This window comes from Pseudopipra pipra, chromosome 1, assembly GCF_036250125.1.
Source record: "Pseudopipra pipra isolate bDixPip1 chromosome 1, bDixPip1.hap1, whole genome shotgun sequence".
NCBI classification, from domain to species: domain Eukaryota; kingdom Metazoa; phylum Chordata; class Aves; order Passeriformes; family Pipridae; genus Pseudopipra; species Pseudopipra pipra.
The window spans coordinates 121,186,867-121,211,911 of record NC_087549.1 but is presented as its reverse complement, the minus strand read 5'-3'; the positions used below and the strand labels follow the sequence as shown (position 1 = coordinate 121,211,911).

At 35.9% G+C, this 25,045-nt stretch overlaps 1 protein-coding gene across 5 annotated transcripts in view; it reads left to right on the top strand.

Annotated features, from left to right (window-relative positions):
• Positions 1-25,045, top strand: part of TAX1BP1 (Tax1 binding protein 1) — a 52,446-nt gene that overhangs the window by 4,361 nt on the left and 23,040 nt on the right. For all 5 annotated transcript variants that reach the window (XM_064674248.1, XM_064674232.1, XM_064674239.1 and 2 more), the window contains exons 3-5: positions 8,932-9,034; positions 12,891-13,078; positions 14,318-14,476. In XM_064674248.1, coding sequence (XP_064530318.1) covers positions 8,932-9,034; positions 12,891-13,078; positions 14,318-14,476 — 450 coding nt within the window. The remainder of the gene's footprint in view (positions 1-8,931; positions 9,035-12,890; positions 13,079-14,317; positions 14,477-25,045) is intronic.

Genomic DNA, 25,045 nt, shown 5'->3' with positions numbered 1-25,045 from the left:
GTGACTTTGTCTTTTGGTTTAAGTGAGGGAGACAATCAGACAGGACCCTAAAATTACTGTGTAGGAAAAATTAAAAAGAAGCACGAAACAGTTTTTTTGGTGACTACATGAAATGCTGTTTACAATGTGCAGCTATCTGATTTCATCTTGACTGTGATGATACCTTTCATAAACTGTTGAGGTATGAGTTTTTATTTTACTTTAACAGTGGCAGGTAATACAGCTTTGGCAGTCATTTGAGGAACATCTTGAACTGGCATAAGGTATTACTACTGCTGACAGAAACATCTTTTACGCTGGGTGTCTTATTTCTTGTACTTCCTCTCCTTTACGTGAAACAAGATCTTGTGTAATGAATCAAATCAGGGAATTGATTGAGGTTAAGACCCAACGTTTTGTGACTGGATTTTTTAAGTGGAATTCCCCAACTGAATTTCCAGTTCACCTAATTCTCATCAGCACAAGGGAAGGAAGCATTGTAAGATGGGAAAAGAATTAAAATTGCTTTCTTTTTGTGACTATGTCAGCTTATATAATGTGTTATGGATATACTGACTTAGTATAGTTACATACAGGGAGTTAAATGGAGCCAGCTGTCTGACTGTATCTGTTACTACAAATATGTATATGTAATGTTTACAGTAAAATAAACTGTGAAAGTGTAGTTGTCTTGGGAGAGATAATAGTCAGAAGTTGTACTATACTGTGATCTGAGTGTAAAAATGAGTGACTTCTAGAGAACTGATTGTTCATGGACAAATAACAAACCACCTGGAGGTGGCTTGAAAACTGATGAAAACGGGCAGGGTTTTATAATTTACCTCTCTAAAACATGTATGAAGGAGAGAGGCATGTTTATTAAAGTGATTCTGTGATTGAAAAAAGAAGGCAAAAGCAAATCTTGACTAATTATGAGAACAATAATTAATGACCTGTAGTATTGGCCTAGTATGCAAGGAAAGAGGGGCTTCTGTGAGAGAGCTCAAGATGTAGATTCACAGACTGTTCATGTAGAGGGAATAAAGTTCACCTTGTCTTTTTGAAATGCATAAATTGCTTAGAAAACAAACCTATTTAAGCTCATGTCACCTAACCTTTGCCTGAAATTGCACTGAAAGTAACTAGTGTTGTTAATAGTGAATACTGGACAGAGGGAAAAGGCACCTACTTTACAATAAACAATAAAATCCCCCCCCAAAACCAGTGGTGATTTCCGATTTGTACAGAAAATAAATAAGGAATAAGGTCCTCCATGCCTCCTGTGAACCTTGTGTTGTTTTTGGTTCTGATGTTGATTTTTGTTGAAGGGGACAGCTTCAACTGTATTCTGTCCTGTTAGATAGATAAGAATTTTTTTATTGAACTGAAAAAAATCTATAGGTACCTTTTTAGTGAATGGTTTTCATTTGCAAGTGCAAGTACGTTTCTTCAGCAATGATCACTTGCTTGGTTATTTATATCCTTATATTATTGTCCCTGTTTTGCTAGTCCAGCTGTTAGCGCAGCTGCACAGTGAAATGGATCAGCAGAGTGATCTGCCAGGAAAATACAGTCCTTCCTCCATCAGCTTTTACCATCTTATTTGAAAACTGGTTTGGTTCTTTAGTTTGATCGCTGTGTGATGCAATGGGCAACTGTACTGGCATCACTGATGGAAACAAGGGGACTGGGAAGGTGTGTTGTAGATGGGCTGTGGCTACTTTATTGACGTGGCTGCATCATGTAGAATGACAATTTAAGCTGCTTTTTCAAACTTTTTTAGAATTCTCTTCTGAAGAGCAGCTTACTTTTAAGTTGCAGAACTTAACAGATTCTACCAACTTCCCTGCATATGCTGTATATAAAATGTGATATATTTTTTTTTTTTGTTCCCAGTGTAAGTTGCTAAATGTTGAATTTCAGTAATGCTGAGCATAAGGCATTTTGAGGTGGTGGTCATGGGTTTAAAACTGTTCCCAAGAAGGTGTTCATAAACTGGAAGATTAATGTTGCATATAGGAGAATTATTTCAGATATACCCATTTCCTTACAAACTAGATGTATCTAAATGAATACACTAATTTTGGGATTGGACATCTGGCAAAAACTTGGAGATGTGGGAAGTTCTGAATATGCAGCTTTTATTATTTTTGTATATATTCATCCTTCTTTTTCTTACTTGTCCCCTATAGGAGGGGAGTCAAAACTAGGTCTTGACTCAGTCTTCAAATCTGTTGTCTTTCATTGCACCTCTGTTTTTTTTGCTTTTATGATGTTCTGGAGAGTCATCTGTAATCAAATGCGAGAAGATCTTGATCAGTTATGTCCTTGCTTGTTACTGAGGGGAAAAAAAAAAAGGGCATTTTTTCAGAGATCTAATTCAGAGGTTTAATAATTGGCATGCACATCCTGAGCCTGAGTCCCTGTTCATGTAGGGAAAACTAGAATTTCAGATCAACTTTCCTTCTACTGAGGGTTTCTATGCAGAAAAATCTGATGGTTCTGAGTCAAAGGCAAGAAGACTTGCCATTCTCAATTGACTTCATAGGAGATCTGTACTCCCAGAGTGATCCAAGGCCAGTATCCTCTCTTTGTCTCTGCTCATCTCTGATTAATTAAAATCTGGAGAGATCTTGAGAGTAATCCAAATCTAAAAGAGGAAAAATAACTAATGTGTGCACTACATCTGGCAGCAAAAGTGGTCTGTCTGTAGGTAGTCCTAATTTCCGGCCAGGGAAGTCTACATATTGTGATATATTTCACAATAAAGTGAATAATCATATGGCTGAATGATATTTTTGCATTATTAATGCATAATGTCCAGATTTGCAGAAGTGTTTGAAAAACCTGCTTGGTTGGTAAGAAGCAGTGCTTACCTCTCTGTCTAGAGCATATGTCTGCAAATAGAGCTGTCTGATGTTCAGTATATAAGAGAGGCAGGTTTTCTATCCATCTCAAAGGCACAAGGAAAGAATTCTGTGGGGACTATAAAGATATTGCATCAAAGGTGTAGGTGTTCGTGGGGTTATATCATAATACTTTGTGCGTCTCTGAAGATGTAATTTTGCTGAGGCCAGCATGCTGGAACGATGTGTGGTATCAGCAGGTAATCAGTCTTACATATGTTAAGCTAATGGTCTTTGGTCTTGCTGTGTCATTAATTAACTATTCTATCAAAACTTTTCTATTCCTCAGTTCTAGCTGATATATTTTTCTAAGTAATCTACATTACCATTCCTCTAGGATGTTGACAAGTTGTAGACATGCTTTGATGTTGACTGTCTCAGTGTACCCCTAGAGAAGGAAGGGAAATGTTTTATTTCTTACTGTCCATGTTTTTAATATCCACACCTTAAAAATTGTGATCTGATGTTCTGATAACTTAACATATGGAAAAATTGAATAACCGGAATTGGGAAGATCTTAGTAACTTATTTGAACACAATGAGTGCCTGCTTGCTCTGAGACAGCACTCAGTATTTAGGACATCATACCTGAGCTACTGTTTGTGCATCAGGACAGTACCTGTGTCTACATGCAACTTGGTTTCTCTCTTTTCAATGTCCTGATCTATAGCAGACCTCAGAATTAAATTGTCTGTGGTCAAAAACATTTGTAACAGTATTTGACTTTGTATTTGATATACACTTAAGGAATAGCTTGGTGTTTGTGTTTTATAAAGGCAATTTGGATATGTCTTTGTATAGTACTCTGGGTTCTTTAGTCTTTTTTGGACTGCAAATAACAGTACAGCTTGTGTGAGTCATTTCAATATCCTGATTCTGTTGTAGATTGATCACTAAAAAACCACAGCAATTACTTCCATATATTGAGATCACGTTATGAAGTATAATACAACATCTGGATGTGTTATTGACCATATGCATATAGAAATACTATTTTTCTGGCACAGAATCATCACTGCACAGCTGGCCATGATAGATGCAAGAGTGTGCAGTGGACAGTATGTACTATTGTTAAAATAGTTGAGAATAGAATTATTGGAATTCAGAATGTTTTGAGAATTGCTATATTTGTGAGTTAGAGTGATTCTGTTGGTTTCTGATTTACCTTCTTTGGAAGGACATGCAAATAATACTTAGCTTAAAAAAAAAAAAGATGTCCGTGGCAGCATATTTGCAGTTGCTATACTAGGTGAAGAGAAGGATAATCTGGGTTTGTGTGATGTTACCTTTGACGAGAAATTCTGCCATTTTATTCCAAATGTCATTAATTTTCTAAATATATTTGTTACAGTAGGTTTGTGTGGTCAGAGTCAGAATGGGCATGACAAAGTAGGCAGTAGCTAGTAACAATTTTGAAGTAAGAGACTGTGCTAATTTATTGTTCTCATGAGATGTGATAGTAAGGGAATAGTTCACTTAAACCCCACCCACCCCTTTTTAATACATTTTCATACTTATCTCCTAAAGTAAACTATAGCTTTTTTTCTCTTTGATCTGTCATAACATTTCCTTGGGCAGTCATTTACATATGTAGCGGGTTTTCTTTTAGAGAATTCATATTGTTTCTATATTTATTTTGCTTTATACCTAACAGAGAAAGTTGATCCTATGGTCTAGGCACGCGGTCAGTGTCATTTTGACACATTCCTCTGAACTATGAGGTAGAAATACAACCAACAAGAGATGATCATAATTTAGGATCCTGATAGTACCTTGATACTGCAACAAATACCATATGTTTTCAACAGCCCAAGTTGAAAGATTGCCTGTATGTGTTTGTAACATTTAGCAGAGATGCCTTCTTGAGGTCTGGGAATAAGAGAACACAGTAAGATTACAGGCTTTCACAAAGAGTTTAGAGTACTTTGCAGCCATCTTCTGCCCACGAATGTCTCAGCTTTAGGGCTCCTGCTCTATAACAAATTTTAATCTCGGTGTGAGTAGCGAGGTGATGTTTGAAGTGAGGTCTTAAGTGTCTTGGTCTGAGGTAAGGGAAAGTTGAATGTATTATAAGGGGATCACAGACATACTAAAGACCTCTAAGGTTTAATTTTATTGTTTACTTATTTTGAAATGCCTGTGCCTGAATGTTACTGAAATGTACTTAGTACTTTAATAAGTATTTTTCCTCACGTCCAGCTTCTGAAATTTTTTTGTACAGTTTGATCCTTTCAGAACTGGCATGTAGATACCATTGTTTGCTGGTGATGCTTGTGTTCAAAAGTATATTGCATCAGTGAGGTGTCAGTGTTAACAGTTAACTCACAGTAATTTTGCCTGGTATGAGCTTCACTGCCCCTAGATGTTTTAGTTTTCCCATCTGTTAGTTGTCTCAGAAGAGCTTGATTTTTGTAGCTGCCTGTAGTTGATTGTTATATACTACAGTAGCACAAGCACTACTGTGACTTTCAAGTAATGTTACTTTAACTCAGGGTTATGGCCCAAAGGAGCCTGCTTGGAGAAATCACTTCCTTTGATACTGGGCCCAATGGCATTTTGCTTAGACACCTGTGTTATCTGTGGTTTGAGTCAAAATAACTGTTTCTTACTATGTGAAACATGTCAAGGCTTTTCACTTACTGTTGTCAGTAGTAATTATACTGTATAATGTACATCCAGAGCCTTACCTGTTGTCTGAAATTTTGCTTCTTTTGGAGTTAGCATATTGTATTTTTGCAGTACTTTGGGTACTTTGCTAAATTACTTTCTCAGATATGTAATTTGCCTTCTGAATTACAAAAAAGGCATAATTTTTACTCTGATAAGCTTTGTGGTTGGGGTTGTGTGACCTTCCCCCCCAACCCCTTTTGCTTAATTGGGTTGTATTAGGTATTTACAGTAAAGGCCCACTGATTATGCTGAAGTTGGTTCAGCTAAACAAGTGTTTCCTGGGTTTGCTGCTTTGTCCTGCTGATGTTGTATGGGTAGGTCAGGCACTGTTAATGCAGCAGAATGAATGCTTCTGTTCTTCCAGCTGCATAGCAGCTTTCTGAGGCCAGGAAACAAAATGCCAAGTGAGCTTCCCTTGCAGTGGTCTTTCTTTAAAGCACTCTGTCTCAAGACTGAGTTAACTGACTTTAGCAAGGCATTATAAAAGGAAAGAAATTTAACAAAATGCAAGAACAGAAAAGTGTTTGCTTTTCATGTTCATCTGAAACTTAAGAAATTAAAACAAAGTTTGAAATAACTCTTACACTGCAAACACTGCAGTTGTAAGGCAGAGTTTTCTTCTTAGAAAAGCTTGCATTCTTTTTAAGAGGAATCCGAGGAGAGTTGGAGATAGAGTGAAATAAAATGGTTATTATTTTTCCTAAGTAATATATTTGGTAACTCATTGTTGCCATACAGACAGGCACTCCCTCCCCTGTCCCCACATTTATTTTCCTATGCAGCAACTTTTCTTCAAGCTATTTTGTTGAAGTGTACTGTGGGTGAAATGTAAATAGTGGAAAGCTAATCCCACTGTGTGGCATTGCAGTAAGAAAGGGGCTTATATCTGTTGGGCAACATAGAAGAAAAAACTTTCATGATGACTATATGGCTATTTGTTAGTATAAGGAAAACCTGTCTAGTGTGAGTATTACGGACAGTTGAGTTGTCCTCACTTGCCCAGCCAAATTGCAAAGCACTTGGTACTGGACTCTTTACCAGGCTTTAGCTTTTCCACTGTGACTGCAGTGTTGGTTTATATGACTGAAAAGTGTTTATTATTTCCTAAATTGAAATAAGCCTTTTTGCTTAAAAGTAGAAAATGGGAATATCATGAGTGGATTACTCTGCAATGGCCTGTTAAAGCTTTCCATTTTATGGAGGGAAAATTAAATAAAGTGAGGTTTCAATTATACATTGTTTGTACATAATAAGTGAATCTGGATATGAAGCTTTTGTTGGATACATGATGTGTAGTTGTTGGTTTAAAAACATGGGTTGAGAGGGTGAAAGTAGGATTTGGTTTCTGGATCATTAATCTGTTGGTTAACATCTGGAAGGAAGGCAAGAGTGTTGGCATTTATGCACAAGTTTCTAATTTAAAAATGTGTTTCAGAGTGGAGTTTGTGAGAACTAAATGTAGAGAAATGGAGAATATAAAAGAATATGTTGAATATTAGATCAGCAGTTGCTTTATTTCAAGTTATAAAATGGATTTTCTTCTTTCTGTTGGTTTAGGGAAGTTATGTCATCTAAATCTTATGTGCTCTTTTGACTAAGAAATAAGAATGTTTGTATTTTTTGAGTTTCTGTCTCCGAGCAGAAGGTTTTCAGAGTTTTCAATGAATTCCTTAAAAAGTAATGGTACCAGCACAGTCAGTCAACGGGATGACTGCTGTGCTTATCAGATGAACACCACAATGAACTGGAGTTTATACTTCACAAGTCTTGCATGTAGTTTGATGGGTTATTCTTCTTTTTCTTCCTCTGGACTTCAGAAGGTTTTGTGTTGGAGTTCTTCTATAATTTGCAATGTTTGTGTGCCTGAATGTGGATATTGTAATGTTTGCCATTGCCCATGCCAGGTTTTTAAGGACTAATAGACTTCGCGTACTCCACCTGGCTCAGAGAAAGTTTCCCAGTGTGTCCCATAGAAATTTCTTGTTTATTTAAGATTTCTGATGTTAAGAAAGGACTACTGTGCATTTGTTCCAGCTTTAGCACTTTGACTGGAACTTGGTTTCATTTTTGTAGTTGACTTTTTGTTGACTGTATTGTGTTGGGTTTTTTTTTCCAACTGATGTGTGAAGTTAAGGTTTTAAAATTTAGTTTCATATTTTAATACATAGGAATGGATTCTTCATTCCAAAATGGAACTGTTAACTTCACATGAGGCCTAAATAGGAATTAATTATGGGTTTCCACATCTTAACTCCTCCATGACAGTATACCCAGTTACTAATAAACTGTACCACACCTAGCTTTTGACAAGGTTTTTTGTTTTTGTTTTTTTGGGCAGTGGAATAAATCAGATATTCTTCTCCTTTACCGTTATACTATTATTAATAACCATTGCTTTACAGTAGCAGCTTTGGCTTTCCGTTTAACTTGCGTGTATTTCAAGCCTGTTGGAATTCAGAGGATAGAATCATAGAATAGCTTGGGTTGGAAGAGATGTTAAAGATCCTGTAGTTCCAACCCCCCTGCCGAGGGCAGGAATGCTGTCCACTACACCTCATTGCTCAGAGCTCCATCCAACCTGACCTTGAATACTTCTTTAGATGGGCCATCCACAGGTTTTCTGGGCAACCTGTACCAGTGCCTCAACTCTATACAGAATTGCACTCTTATGAAAAATCTGAAAGCAAAGGTTTGTTGAAGTTAGTGGGAAGACTGCACGGACTTAGCTGAGTTAGGTTTTCATGCAAATTTGTTTTTTTCTTTGCAGACACGGTGTGTGTGTATGAGAGAATTATCATTCCAGTGAAATGCTGGTCTTTAGTATTGCAGAAGTTGTCCAAAAAATGCTAGTGTGGCCCTGTCAATTTTGGTCTTTTCAGTAGAAGAGAAAGCTGTTTTTTCTTTCCTCCTTTTTGTTTTCTGATGAGCTAGTTGGACCGTGGACACCAAATAGTCAGCATTGATAGAACTTACACTAAGAAATTCTCGCTATAAAATTAAGAATTAATATTTTTGTATTTTTCATAAAGTAATGTATCTTTATAGAAAAAATAATATAGCAAATAGTAGTTTAATGTGTAGTGAAAACTGTCTGCTGTTTTACTTTATATAGACCCTTTTATTGCCTTAGACCCATTTATTGCTTTAGGTAACAAGCTTAATAAAATTAATGCTAAATCTTTGACATGCTTGTTAAATATTCCTGATTTGTAAACATTGTTAAGTATCTTTTTATTGCATGTTGAAGCAGAAATATACATAATACAGTATGTTGCAAAGGCCAGACCTTGATACCTTAACTGTGCATAACAAATTCTTTTGCTTAATGTTTTATCCCTCTTTCTTTTTGTTGTTGTTGTGGTTTATTTTATTTTAGGTTGGTTGGAGTACTGCAAGAGATTATTACACCTTTCTTTGGTCACCTATGCCTGATAATTATGTGGAAGGATCAACAGTTAACTGTGTGCTGACTTTTCAAGGTAAGTGTAAAGTAGTATCTATCTGTATTTTCCAGCCTACGCAGCTTTTTAAATACTGATCTGTTCCTTTCAGTGCTGAGGGTTGTATAGCAGTTCTAGACTTTTACAAAGATAAATTGGAGGAGAATTTTCCATGTTTCACTGTGTGAAGTACAGTGTTATTTTAGATGTCAAGGAAATTGTAAGGAAAAGTAAGTGACTTAGTATATTTTTTACATAGTAATGGCCAGTATTCATGACTGATAGAGAAGCTCTGTTGGAAACTATTAAAATACAGATAGTGACTTTGTTTAATCATCAGCAGGCATTTTTAATCTTGGCATTTTTTAATGCCTTGTGTCTTTACATTGTCTTTAGTCTCTGGACTTTAGACATCATTACCAATGTTAAGTGATTGTTGTCAAAGAATAAATGATGGTTCGGTGAAGGTTCGGAGAAGTCAGAGAGTTGCAGAGAACATTTTACAGTGAGGAATTGATGGAAATACCTAAAGTTTTTATGAAAAGAATAAAGAAAAAACCAGAAAATGTTACACAACTGTACAAATCTATAGTATAACTGAATTTTCAACACTGTGTGCAGATCATATCCTCTCCCTCCCCTTTGCAATCTCAAAATGTAGAACAAATAAACAAGGAAGATCAAAATTAGGAAATAGCTTCTGTATAAAAGTGTGGAGTTACAAAGCTGAGAGCCACACTCTTCTCATTAAATGTAAAAAGGGACATTGGCTGCGAATTGTGACCTGGGAGGTTTATGCCTGATGTTGGGAAGATCCCTTTTACCAAGAGTGAGTAGTGCAGCACTTGAACAGGTATCCCTGGTTTGGAAGGATGAGAATTCCACACAGTTGTTTAGACGCAGCCACGGTAGTCTCAAACAGGTGCTAAAAGCAGTCTCCGGAGTGAGAAGCTGGACTAAGTGACCTTCCAAACTTCCTTCTGCCTGATTTTTCAGCCTGGGAAAGAGAAATAATGTGAAGTGACTTATGTCTTCATTGTTTATATTTAAATAAGTAGGAACGGTTGATGTAAGGTATCAAGTGACAGGTTCAAAATGGAGATAAAGATACTTTTCTAACACAGTCAATGTGCAGAACTTGTTGCCACAGGACATTACAAATGTCAAAAATATATGCACGTTCAGAATTTTGTGTGAAAAGAACACCTCCAGTAAACTTTTAAAATGCTTTTCTGCTTGCAAACAGATTTTTAGGTACCGTTTTATCTTCTTTTTTACTTCCTAGAGTTGGCTTTAGTATTTGTGTGTGTGTGTGTTTATTGCTTAAAGTAGATAGAAAAAAATAACGATTGAAATCCTGAAGTGATGACTGTATTAGCTTGTTCTCTTGTTAAAGCTGCAGATAATGATAGTTTGGATGAGTTCACTGTTCTTTGTATTGAAACTAAAAGTGATCTAGAAAGTAGGACTCTACATGCCATTATTAGTCCTTTGTACTTGAAAATTTTACCACACATGAAGCGACTGGGTAACTCTGTCCCATCTCTTACATTCCATGCTGAAAGACCTCCACTTTTATAGAGCTGCCAGATCGAATCTCCATTCAGACAGTCTCCATGTTGTGTTTGGCAAGATATTTTAATGCTGCTGACATGAGATCAGTAGAGCTTCCAGGAGCTTAATTATCTGAGCTAAATAGTGAATGTTGTGCAGCATGCTTTAAATGTTTGGTTTTTTATGATCAAGTAGGTGTGCTGGAAGAAAATAAGCAGGAATCTCTTTTCTCCAGTACGTTAGATACAAGAAAAAAGACTTAGTTTTAAAACCAGCTTGTCTGAATCAATATTAAAACTTGCTGGAGCAGCAAGGTAGACTGTTCTGAATTTTTTTCTGCATAATTGCATCTTACTTAAGCACTGAATGAGATAAACTGAGTGGTATATAGGAAGGTGTAGCCAGGTCCAAAAGTATGAATCTTGAGGTTAAAATGCTATTCCCAGAGCTACAGTTAATAAAGTATAAGACTAATTAAAGCATGAATTTCTCAATACAAGTGCTGTCCATATAGCACATGTAATGTTTTACCATTTGTAAGAAAAGTAGCTAGGAGTACTGGGAAAAGACTTCTAGGAATCCGAAATAAAAGTTGGTGAATAGAAATCATTTATAAAATTAGAATGGGAGAAGATTGAGATGTGGTGAAATAAGAACTGAAACGGGTGACATCACCTGCTGGACTGAAAATCTGGTGAAGATTTATTATGCTAGTATCATACTCAGGCTGGCTAGGATATCTGATAATAAATGTTCTGAATAAGACCACATAGTTTTCTTACCATTAAACTGGGTAACGTGTGGTTTTTGCAATTATTACTAAAGGTGAAAATCTCATTAGTTCTGGAAATGTTTGTTTAACATCCCCAAATGTGAATTCAGGTAATGCAAGAGGCTTGATGTAGAAGCTTCAGAGGGCAACAGTTCAGTGGAATAGAAATTCTTCTGAAGTAATTTGCTTGCAACATGCAATATTACATAGCTAAAAGAAAGAGGATTTATTCTTACCTTGTAAAGTCTACAAGAATTTTTTTTTCAATTTTAAGAGTAAGCTCTTTGTCAACAAACTCCAGGCTCCCACCTATGCCCCCCTTGTCTCTGGTGTTATCCATTCAGAGCATTACTATGCTTTGGCGTTTAAAAACAGCAAAAGTAAATTGTGTTTGCTCCACAAAAAACACAAAAAGGAAGATGGTAAAGTTACAGATGTCTTGTCATGGTATATTATTCCGCCTTTGTCTGTTGTATTTGATTGCATAGGTATTTGCCAAAAATCACTCACTCTTTGTTCTGTAACTTTCATGGCTAGGCTTCGCAAACGAAGATTTGGGAAGGCTCTATCCACATTTGTTGCAGGCACACTGGTGGCTTATGAGGCCAATACGTGACAGACATGTCCGATTGCAAAAGGCACAGCAGAAAGACTCCTTAGGTGGTATATTCTACAAGACACGGTTCTTTCTGCGTTGCCTTTTCTCCTCAAGGGTGGTCCTGCGTGTGTTCTCAAAGGAGACAGCAGCGTTATAGATGGTGTGTCTCCAGGCCTCCTGATTGGAGGCCAGAGTAGACCAGTTATGGTGATCAATATGGCCAAGGCTGAGATGTTGTTTCAGGGAGTCCTTGTATCTTCTCTTCGTGGCTCCTCTCATGTGGCAGCCGGTGGCAAGTTCACCATAAAGCAAGATCTTAGGGAGGTGGTGGTCCTTCATCCTGGAGACGTGCCCTGCCCAACACAGCCGTGTTCTCAGCAACATGGCCTCAATACTTGTGATTGCTGCTTGTTCTAGAACAGATGTATTGGTCACATAATCTGACCAGTGGATGTTTAGGATTGTACGGAGGCAGCGTTGATGGAAGCGTTCTAGGAGACGCAGGTGGTGGCGGTAGATGACCCATGATTCGAAACCATATAAGAGAGTAGACAGCACAATGGCTCTGTAAACACTGATCTTTGTACTTTTCTTCAAGTGTTTATTACGCCATACTCTTTTGTGGAGTTTTCCAAAGGCACTATATGCCTTTGCTAACCTGTTGTCTATCTCTCCGTCAATCTTACCATCTGAGGAGATGATCATCATCTGTAACTTTACAATGGTTACATATAGCACCTATTGCCTAAGACTATTTTGCATGTATCTTAAAAGCTAGGAGAAACTGTGGGGGGATGAGAGTGACTAAATAGGATGATTTTTCCTTTCTGCTGTTTTGATGATATATCTGTGCCTTACTGAGGTAATGAGCATGAAATCTGTAAGTCAGACATGATGTGGTAATCTGTTTACAGACAGAGACTTGTAAGTTTGTGTAGAATGTTTCTTCAAATATGAATTTATTTTGATAGGATATTATTTACCAAATGATGATGGAGAATTTTATCAGTTCTGTTACGTGACTTATAAAGGAGAAATCCGTGGAGCAAGCACACCTTTCCAGTTTCGTACCTCTTCTCCTGTTGAAGAATTGCTCACTATGGAAGATGAAGGAAACTCTGATATGTTAGTGGTGACCACAAAAGCTGGACTTCTTGAGGTTTGACTCAACAATTCTTAAAATGTTATTTATTTTTTTAATATATACATACTAAGATATTAAAGAACAAACCAGAAGGAAAAGGCCTACGTATGTATGGGTAGTGTATGTATTTCTGGCTGGTTCTACAGTATTTGACTGGAGTTCAGAACATTTGCATGTTAAGTGAATCGTGATTTTAAACTGTATAGCACTAAGCATGGACTGGGAAACCCTAAGAGTAGATACTGCCCATCTCCAACATCTGTACTCACCAACTAAGTGGAAGGGAGGGAAGACACCCTTTGTGTGAAATGGTACTTCTTGTAAGCAAAAAGAGTTACCAAACCAATACTTTTATTTGCACACAAGTTAAGAGCCCTGGAGACTAAGCTGAATAATTGCAGGTGCCTAAGTATATTAGAGTAACTCTTGTTTTATTTAAAGGAGTTTTTGATGTGTCATGGTTTTCGCTGGAGGGATGTGGTTAGACTTGTGTGCTTACATCTAGAGTCAAGGTGTTTCCATTTGCTTCTTGATGTTTGTAGGCTGAACTCCACTTAAACCCAAAAAATCAGACAAAATAAGAAACCCAAACCAACTTTTGTGTGACTTGCTTCTTGGAAAATTGCTCAGTACAGTTCCTTTACCTTGCCATGCATCTGAGCATGTACATGCATGTATTTGATTTAGAGTTTTCAAAATTTAGGGATAAGAGAGTAGAGAGATACATCTAGCATATTTTTGCTTTTCAGATACGTACTCATAGTACTAAAATTAAAAATAATTTTTCAAATGTGTGTTATTATCTTGGCTTATAGAACCGTAGAATGGTTTGGGTTGGAAGAGACCTTTAAAGTTCATGTAGTCCAACCCTGCTGCAATGACCAGGGACATCTTCAAGTAGATCAGACTGCTCAGATCCCCATCCAGCCTGACCTTGAACGTTTCCAGGGATAATTAGCTCGTCCACAGTTACTGTCACTTGGGAATAGTAAAGGCATTTCATTTAAGGAGAGGAAACTTGAATATAAATCAAGACACTGCAAAGTGTGCTATCTAATGGTACTGTAGTACTATTCAGTTAAAGCAGTGAAACTTCAGAAATTGGAGAATAAGGGGAAAATTGTAAAACAACTTAGCCAGAGAACACACAATCTGTGCTTCTGCTCAGGCACTGAAGTAATTCGTTATCCATTTATTTGATAAGAATGAAGGGGAAAAAAATTACCAAACTCCATTATTTTTGTTTTTTTACAGTTTAAAATTGAAAAAATAATAAAAGAAAAAGAAGAGCTATTAAAAGTAACTTCTGTTCTGGAAAAGGAAACAACACAACTCAGAGATCAAGTTGAACAACTGGAGAAAGAACTTAACCATGAAAAGCAGAGATGTGACCAACTGCAAACAGAGCAAAAGGTTAGTTGTTTAACTGATTAAAGCTGACTCATAATGTCTGTAATACTGCTCTTTCAAGAACCATTTAAACTGTGTGAAAATCAGCTATCAAGACCCCTCAGAAGTTAGATAGACATTTACACTAGAATAGGTCAGTTCCTATTAACCTCCTGCCACTATTCCTTTTATGTCGTAAAATGGTTAAAATATTTAAGGCTTATGGTACCAGGCTTGGTAAGATAATCGATGACAACTGTTACCAGATGTTTGACATTTAACCGTGGAATTCATAGTGGAAAGTAGTTGATAGTTTAAAGTTTGCTTACATTGATTTAAAACGGGGGAAGGCTTTTCAAGAAAACTTCACATTAGGGAATAACTACATAGAACACAGAGTATTGAAAATGGTAAAAAATTTTGTTATGAAAAGCAAAGATTAGGACTTAACAGAGAATGCTACTGCCAGGGTATACAAAGAGTAAAAAGTAACTAGTGACTGACTTCTCTTAAAAGGTTTCACAAAGGTCTGAATATTTTCAAAGGGAAAAGAAGTACACACCTAAAAGTCATTTACAATGTTAATTAATAGCTAAAATGTAAATGTAACCTAAAACAAAGCAAGCTTAATTTGGAATTCTGCATATGGTCAAGAAGAAATCTAATACTGTAAAAAAGGCACCAAAACATTGGACCTAATCTATTTTTAAGTTGCTGCTTTTTAAAAAAAACCCAACTTTTAGAAGAAGATTAAAAACATGTGGGAGGGAGGTGGTGACATGGACAAATTTGAAGTAATGAAGCCTATATAATTTAGCTGTGGACAGCAGTTAATAGGCTATTTCTGAGTACTAGTATGTACATGTCAACAGTCCTTTTTGATACACCTTTAATAGGAATCTGTTGAGGGAAGTTAAAAATGTTGATGCTTTGTAGAATACTTTTAAATAGTAAGTGAAGTGGACTAGAATGTTGGGTAAGGAGAAAAGAAAGGGTAAGATCTTGTTTAAAAAAAAAGTTTTTCCTAGTAAAGAATGATTTGAATTTCAAATGTATGGGAGAACTAGCTTAAATCAATAAAACAAGAATTTAATACTTATAAATATGCTTTTCATGGATTTGTAGATCACAAGTTTGGTGGATAAGTCTGAATGAGTTACACAGATACCTTTCATTGTCACTTGAGGCTCTCATTTAAAAAAATATTTGAAAGCAAACTGTCAGTTCTAACCCATGTTAGCTTTAAAATTCCATTTTGGAAAAATTTGTGAAATGGGATTTTGATAGCTGTCGAACAAAGATACAGTAAGACTGTATAGGAACAAAAATGTCTTTGTACTTTCTCATATTTTACTGTGCATTTCTATAATCCAAAATAACCTTGCCTCTAAGACACCAGACCTTAGCAATTAGAATTTAATTTCAGGAATGTTTGGTTTTATTTTGTAGGGTTTTTTTATTTTTTTTTGTTGTTCTTTTTTTTGCCTTGTATTTTGATGGAGAGATGACGCATTGTGAAGAACTTCTCATTTGTATTTAGCTGAGCTATAAGTAGGTGTCTGATCTAAGGCTGGTGCTGCTCTTTGCCTGTCTAGAATACTATGGAAGCTTTCTAACTCATGCAATTTTTGTCTCTAAGACTTTGACACCGTCTTATTTTACATCTTTTGGGTTCTGTTCTCTGTTTTTCACTTGTTTAAAAAAGAATCATATCTGCTGAGTTGAAAAAGTTTTAATTGGTTTATATATATAAGCAGAATATTGAGTGTTATTCCTGAAAATTAAACAAGAATCTACCAAGTCAGGTACAGGAAGTCAGCATTTTATTTATCAGAAATTTTAATAAACAATGTGGCTTTCCAGTCTTAAAGATGACTTTAAGACTTGCTCTCCTTGCTTTCCCACCCCAACACATGAAATACAGCAGTGGGTCACAGGATTCTGTCTTTGCTGGGAACATGTACAGTGCATTAATGGATTGATTTAAAGACTCCTGAGCAGCAGTTATGCAGCACTCAGTTGGATTACAGTACTTAAGTTTTATTTTCCTCGTGGGTTGTTTAAAAAATAAAACAACACCCAAACTCAAAACCCCAAACAAAACAACTGTACAAAACACCTCCTCCACAACCAACCACCAAAACAAACCCTACAACACCACTCCCCTAACTCTCCCCTCCCCCCCAGCTAATCTAGTCAATTTGATGTGATGTGAATAATTGTTATTGGCAATAAATCTGAACAATGCATTAACTTGGATATTTTTATATAAGACTACCTTTGAAGTGCTGAGTAATCAGAATATTTTTGTATTTTGTGTAGTAGCAGAGTCTTCACAGGTGCTTAGAGTGAGCCAGGTTGTTTTGGCTTGGCTTGTGGAGTTTTTTGCCTTTAAGTCTGAGAATGGTTGTTTTATCTAAGTAATTATTTTCTTCTTTTATTCCTGGTTCTCTTTTTTCACATAGATGTGGGTTTTTATCTATGTGCTAAACTTTTAATACATGAATAGATAAAAAGTGGAATCGATGAATTTAAAATTTGTATTTTTTAAAATGTTTAACTTAGGTAAAGGTTCAACTATTTTGAATTCTGTTGAAAAAATCTTCCAATATCTTTTAGAGCCTATTAGACTGAAGAACAACAATTAATAAAACAAAATAGCCCATATGAGAAAATGCTATTATTGTAAACACTGAATGCAATTACCTTTGTAGTTTAAGACAGATATAACTACTAATAGAAATCTATTTCTGTTGAAAGTAAAGCTAAGCTACATTTAACACATGTAAAAACTCTTAACAACATGCAATGGTTTTTTCCTTTTTGCTAGTACTTCCATCAGGAAGTTCACAGATATATTTCTGCTTGTGCAAAGAGCCCTCAGAAAACCCCCATGGTAGTACAAAGTACTGTATTTAAAAAGCAGTAATTTCATGTGTCAAGGAAGTGGATATGTCTCTATAGACACATGCATTTGATTCTAATTGCGTGCAGAGCTCTTTATGCTGCTAATGTATTGGCAACTACTATTTGCTTATTACCATTTGTATTGTGATTTGGGGGGCCCTGGAATTATGAACCCCTTTCTACGTAACACTAGTTAATCTACCTAATTTCTAAAAATCATGCTTAGTTTCCTCATAGCAAATAATATGGTTAACTGAGCTCATGTCTTTTGATCAAGTACAGCGTTAAACTACCTTATGTCTGTAATTGAATTGAACAGAATGTGAATGGTGTGGTTAGGGGTCACAGTATGTAAGTTAACCTTACTGTGGTAGAGTGTAATAAATAAAAGATAGATTAATGATGGAAAAGCTCAGAGTTTCTAATATGAAAATGTTTTGTTAGACCAGTTCTCTTAAAATCCCCTTTTCATTTTTATTCATATGCATTTAGACTACTTTCATCGTTTTGGTATTAATTTTTATCAGTAGTAGTTTGGTTCATTGAGCCATGTGTGTAGAAGCATTGATTTCGTGATATAGACAGGAGAGTTGTTGACAGAACAATACCACAACTGTATCCCAATTAGTGCTTCCCTCCTACTCTTGATTAAGTGATCTTTCTTCCCCACCTAGTTACTCTCAGAATTTTGTGGGGTGGAACTGTTGTCTTCTCAATCTGCTTTTTACCTAGTTGGGATGTTTTGCAAGTCATTCTGGAAAATATTAGGAAGAAACAAGCTGAAAGCAGATCAATCTTTTAAGAACATGGCATAATAAGCAATCTGTTCAGGTGTGATACAATCAGTGCTCCATGAAGCTTGAATACTGGGCTCTATGCATGTTTTTAAGTAGTGAAATGATTCCTCTGTTTTGAGTTTTAAAGACAGTTCCTGTGTTTTGGCACTTCAGACTGTAATGCCATAGTAAACTGCAGATTTTGATTTGCTAAAGTACCCTCGTTGTTCAGGACATGACTAATTGTTTGTTGCCTTCTTAGTAGCCATCTCATTTCCTACCAAAGGTAGGAGGAATAAGTGCATTCAAGACATAAAGTGATAATGTACTATTAGAGTTCTTGAAGTGCAGTTTTTAATACATGTTATATATTATGGCACTGTGAGTCACTGCTTGTCTGTGAAGGCTTTTGGGTTTTTTAGATTTGGTTTATTTCTTTTAGTGTTTCATTGCACTGGAGTAAAAAAACCACCTATATTTTTGTGTTCAACACGTGAATGATTCTGCAGACATTATTTTCTCATGTTATCATTGCCAACATCACAGAAAAAAGTATACTTGCAAGACAGACAGCTCTGCATTAGTCAGTGTTTGTGCTCAGAGGGAGTGTGCTCTCCAGCCCCACTTCTTTAGTGTACACTTAGGGTTACTACCATTACGTTGTGGTAACCACCCCCCCCGCCGATACTTGAGATATTGTGGAACTTGGTACAAATTCAGTCTTTTTTTTTTTTTAGATTAATCTTTTTCTCTTATCCAATGGCTGCTTAACGCAAAAAAATCAGTTTAGAGAGGGGGTAAGTGGCCTTTTTTTCTCTTGCCCCCCAGCGTGCACACTCCCTTTAGTCTTCAGAAAAGGGCTGCTGTATTTTCGGTTAGACAAAAACATAGTAGTCCTTTGCAGCAGTTTCCATGCCAGTTTAACCCTTCCTGGACTTTTTTTCCCCCAGATGACATTAAATTTGCTCTTACTGAGTGTGAAGATTTAACTTAATCTATTACTACTCTGTGTGGGAATTCAAAGTAAATGTGAAATTATGGGAAATGTTTCAGAAATGTCACATCTTTTTCTTACAACCTTCTGTTAGTTTTTCAGAGTTAAATCTTTTTTTACCATGATAGTGTTCCCTGATAGCATATTTTTGTTTAAAAGCATGCTGTATATACAGCTTGCAGTCATCATCATGGCTGGGCTTCACAAACAAAGATTTGGGAAGGGCTCTACCCACATTTGTTACAAGTGCGTTGGTGGCTAAAAAGGCCAATACGAGACAGGCACGTCCGATTGCAAAAGGCACAGCAGAAAGACTCCTTAGGTGGTAAATTCTGCAAGACACGATTCTTTCTGCGTTGTCTTTTCTCCTCGAGAGTGACCCTGCGTGTGTTCTCAAAAGCATCAGCAGCGTTACAGATGGTGTGTCTCCAGACCTCCAGATTGGAGGCCAGAGTAGACCAGTTATGTTGATCTATAACACTGTTAAAATAATTAGGTAACTACTCCCTAGGATCATTTTGCTTAAGAAGATATGTGATACATGGTTACCAGAACTGTTTCAGGTTGCTTTCAGTATTTCAACTTTTCCTTTGGTTTTCTTTTGTAAACTGGTACATATTCTATGTGTTAAATCACATTGGTATGCTGCTTTCATCTGACTATATTTTACTTTTTCAAAAATATAAGAAAAAATTTGAACAGAAAGTGTCTTTTTATTTAGAAAACAATAACACAAATATTTGTAATCTGCATCTTAGACATTAGGAATATAAAATATACATACCTTTGTAAATAATCAGAATGTATGCGTTTTTGGTCTTTATGTTCCCATTCTTGTGTATACTTAAACTATGTGTAAGCTCTCCAGTAGCACTGCACTTGCCTACTGTCTTAAGATTTAATATTACTGTGCTGAATGCGAGAAACGTGCAGTGTCATTGTGTTGGTCTTTTGCTGGTCACTCCTCTGATACTCTGCAACCCTTCAATTTTGTGGACACAGGTTTTGTGCTTTTGTAGAGAGCAAAGCTTGCAAATGAGGCTTTTAAAGTCATTGGTCTCCCTCTAGTGGGAAGAGAGCGTGTCTGAACGGGTTTCGTTAATGTGACAGTGGCGACAGTTCGTGTTCCTGTGGCAGTAGTTTGCATGTATGTTTAGCTTGACTCAGAAGGAACAGGTTTGCAGATTGCTTGCTCATTCTTTGGTCTTGAGAACATTTGAATAGAGTTTCTGTTATGGCATTGGCATAAATTGAGGCAGACGTGAATTTACTGACTTGATAAACTCGATAAACTTCTTTCACGCTTTTTGTAGGTTTAGTTTACCATTTAACTTTTTAAATGTGGGCTTATTCATCTGTCTGATGGAGAGTTTTAATAGGACATGTGTCTAAATTCACATTCTGCTGGCAGGTTCTACCTGAACAGTAGCTTTATTCTTTCAAGAATTTAATTCAAGTATCAGGGATTCATTTAAATTGGCTTCTGATGCCATTTTATAAGGAGAGTTTCTCTGTTTAGATAGTGGAAAAATGCTGTTGTGCAGTGTGATATGTCAGCAGTACAAGTGCCCAGTTCAGCCTGTGTGCATAGAAGTAAGTGAATTAAGGGTCTTTTTAGTGTCTCTTTAAACCAGGCTCTGTTCATACTGTTTGTGTTTGCTGCATGTGAGAAAATGTGATGGTCAGGAAGATGTATTGTTTTAGCAAAAAACAAAAAATCAACAAAAATCAAATAACAACAAATAACCCAAAAAGCAAAACCCCAAATAACAACCAAGAAACTGTCCCCCTGCCCCCCCAAAACAAACCTCCCCCCAATTTCATGTAAATTAAGTCACAAATTAAACACTCAGAATTGCTCAGGTTGGCACAGCAATTACAGCACCCTGGGGTACTATAAACATCATATGAAAAGAAAACCCTGTTTTATGGTTGTAGTGGCTGTTCTGTGTATGAATATTTCTTAAACTGGCCAATTGAAAATTATTTAACTGGATAATTAAGCAGACTCACTTGAGATATTCTACACTTCAGGTTACATATTCATGAAAATGACTTTGCAAAATCAATAGCTTACAGTGAAATTATAACATTTTTAGAAATCAACGTTCTGACATGTAAGTACATGCTGCAAAATCATAGTGTGTGTAAATGCTTCAGCTGTTTGTACATTTTCATGACAGTAATTGAATGACTGATGTGACTTAGATGAACTTTTACAGAGTTAGGCCTTTTGTAGTTTTGATCTGTTTAACAATGTTAGTTGAAGAGTTAATGCAGTTAAAGTACTACCACTGTGGTATCTTAGGTTTTCAGAACAGAGTGACTTCAGTGCTTTTTAGAGCACTATTTCTATTGCAAATCATAGTCACATGGATAAAAGCTTAGTGTAATTGAGTTTGTTTGGAATTGGTTTGCTGTTTTACTTTACTGAAAGCTTAAATTTTGTTTTAGAAAGAAAAATTACAACTTGAGGTTTCCTTTCAGAACTTTGAGGCCCTGTGTTATGAGCACACTTGGATTTTGCAGTGGCTCCTGCAGATGATTCATCCTGCCTAAATTGCCTGTAGAATATGAAGTATAATGGTTCCTCTGACATTAAATTATATCCAGATAAATCAATCTAGCTGAAAGGTGCTGGTTTGTTGTTGTTGTTTGTTTGTTTGTTTGTTTTGTTAGTTTTGTTTCTAAATAGATTGTCTTATATTAGTGATTTGACCTCTTGAGTTTCAGAGCCACATAGCTCATTTTTAACCATTCATTCTTCATTATGGTGTATGCATTCTCTAAAAAGCAAAACAAGATGGCAGATACTAGCCAATAATCAAAGGGGAATGCTTTAGGTTTGGAATGACTTTGAAAAGGTGGGAAGGTGAGTAGGGAGTTTTACATGTTATGAAAAGGGAAGATGAAGCATAAAAACCCATGCTGCCTATTGCCATACTGCAAGATGTTGTATCTGGAAATAGTCTTGAGTTGTATTTTTCAAGTATTTTATTCTGTTTGTTGGATCTCTCTCTGCCTTAAGTATGTTTGAAAAGTGCATTGTATGTGCTGATTTACAGGAAGGAATCTCTGTACCATTTTGCTTTCACTAACCAGACTGTACTCTGAAATGCTTTAGTGGTGTTGCAAAAATCCATTAGAAGTAAGAAATAAGTAGGGAAAGCGTGTTGTTCTTCATTGTTGAACATATGGATTTTTACTGTGGTTTTCTCTTGTAAAAATGAGAATCTAAAACTTCATGGCTATTCCATTCTCAAATAGAAGATTATTAATCCTTTTGCAGGAGGAGTGTATTTATTAAATGGATTTTAAACATGTTTCAAGGAAGAGCCCAGGCATGATCTTTGCCTATCCTTTAGATAGAGCTTATAATAGCTTTATGAGGTTTTCTCTCAGTGTATTTATGATTAGGTAAGACAAAACTAAAGCAACTGATCTGTAATTTAGAGCTTTTTGATGTAAAAACTGTTCTTTCAGCAGCTGTTTGCAGTGTGCTGTAAACAAATCAAGTTATTTATAATGGTAGCTCTTCCAGGGGAGGAGAGTGTTTCATGGAATGATAATAAAATTATTTTTTAAAATAATCAGTCTTAAATCTTTTGCAATTTTAGAATAGCAGTAAAGATTTTGGAGGCCACATATTTCTTCTTGTTCCATATCTGAAGGTACATCAAGATTTTCGAAGTGGGATTTTGATTCTGGGGAAATTCACTTGAAAACTAAATTGAATTTTCTTTGTCTCGTTTTACTAGTGAGACTCCTAGTAGTTACAGGAATTTTTGTTTTGGTAGCTTTTTGTTTGGCAGCTGTAAAGCTGTCTTAAGTAATTTCTGGCTGCTTAATCTGACCTTTGTGGTGCAGTGTGCTTCTCCCCTCTACCCTTATGACTGTTGCAACTCTAGAGAGAGGGGACGGGGAAGCTGCATTTGTAACTGAATTAAAAATAATTCAGAATAAGAATAACCCTTAAATTGTGGGATGTTTTTAAACCACTTCAGTAAAATGATTCATGCTCTTGCTGTACTTTTTTTCTTTTTTCCCTCTGTTAAGAAAGTGGAAGAAAATTTATAGTATTTGTATATGTACCAGATAAATTGAGATAAATTAATTAAAACAATGATTACAGAAAGTAATTATATTTTTTGTAATAGAGGGTGCATGTTTAGTTGATGTGCTTATTATATTCTTTCCCTTTAGACAACTTCTAAACACAGTTGACTTTTACCTGTAAAATAGTCTGAGAGCACTCATTTTAAATTTTACAGGCTCTGAAACTGCTGTAACCGTGTATGGGACTAGGATCGCTGCATCTAAATTGAATTGCTAAGAATTCTGTAAAATAACAAGTCGTCTCTAAAAATTAATCTTTTTTTTTTTCTTTCAAAACTGTAGGCTTTACTTGTATCTAAACAAGTTTATTAGGTGAGAATCTGTTAAGTATGGAACTTTTACATTTTAGTACCATGTCCCTTTAGAATAACTAGCAAAGCAGCATCAATTGTAATGTTGTTTGTGGAGTGAATTTTTTTCAGGCTATTAATTCCTTTTAATATATGTTACCTTTGGCAGCCTGTTTGAACTGTTTGTACAGTTTGTATATATAATGTATCAGATTAAATTCTTTTGAAGGCACTTGGGTTACAACAGTTACAGTTATACCAAAGTGGTGTTTAGAGAAAACACAGATATGCATTGAAATAGACTTTTTACTATAGTAGGCTTTCAAAACAGGGGCAAGTAATTAGTCTCCACTGCACTAGGGGAGGACAAGCAGTTATAAAATGTGTTGTTGCTGCTGGTTATATAGCAAGTTTCACTTGGAATACTGACTTTAATTAAAATATCCTGCCCTCGTTACACCAAGTACGTGTATTTTTGGTTGCAGGAAACTGCTAGCTCTTCAAAAATAAAGACGTTATGAAAATTGTGGGTCATCTTCTCTAATGCTGTTTCTTAAAAAAAAGAGGGTAAAACATAGTCTCTTGAAATTCTTTATTATATTAAGGCCTAATAAAGCCATTTAGAATTTAAATAGTTGTAATATATTAATCCTTTTATGTAACATATGTAACAAAAATAAAAGTCTACTTTACATACTGGTTTAGTGTATAGGAAGTGATTGAGTCATCAGTTAAATTTTCCATTCCTCTCAATTCAACACTGCCTACCCCCCAAAAAATATCATAATGCCCAAACTTCTGTTTGGTTCCTTGTAAAAGTGGGGCTTAATTATACTTGTGAACAGTGTATTTTGACAATTAATGAGTAAAACCAGTCCTCATTATATTTTATTGTACTTAAAACATTGTTAGTTAGCTTGGAATTTGGCCAGTAGGGGTTCTTCGTAAACTCTGGCTGATGTGTTTCTCTTGATTTAACAGTACAGTCTTGTTGTTTCATGGCATTGAGCTTTGTTTAAAAATGAATAGATGAAGTAGTGCTTTAATCTTGCAAATGTACAGCAGAAAGGCAACTTGTACCTTAGTGTCTACACAAACACTTTAAGTTGTACTGTAGTCAGATATGTTGGTCAGTCTGTCTTGAACTCGCTTACAGTTTGATTTGTATCACTGTCATGGTTGATACTAAGCTGAGCTTTATTGAACTTTGATATCACGAATAGTGGCATATTATCTCAGTATGTGTGTTATGCTTTAGTGTTATTCATTTATTTTCTCAAGAAAATAGTATTATTTTGAAAATAATTATTTTCTGGGTTATTTAAGATGGCCTGGCTTTAAATGGCCGTTTTGCTGTGGTGGAGATGACAATTTAGCTGCCACTGCCGTAGAACAGTATGGACATGACCGTAATTGGATAATGAATGTGATACTAGAAGCGGCTTCCCATTCTTGTATTTGTCAGTTTTCTGACAAAGGAATCTGTTTTGGGTGTTGTCATCATCCTCTG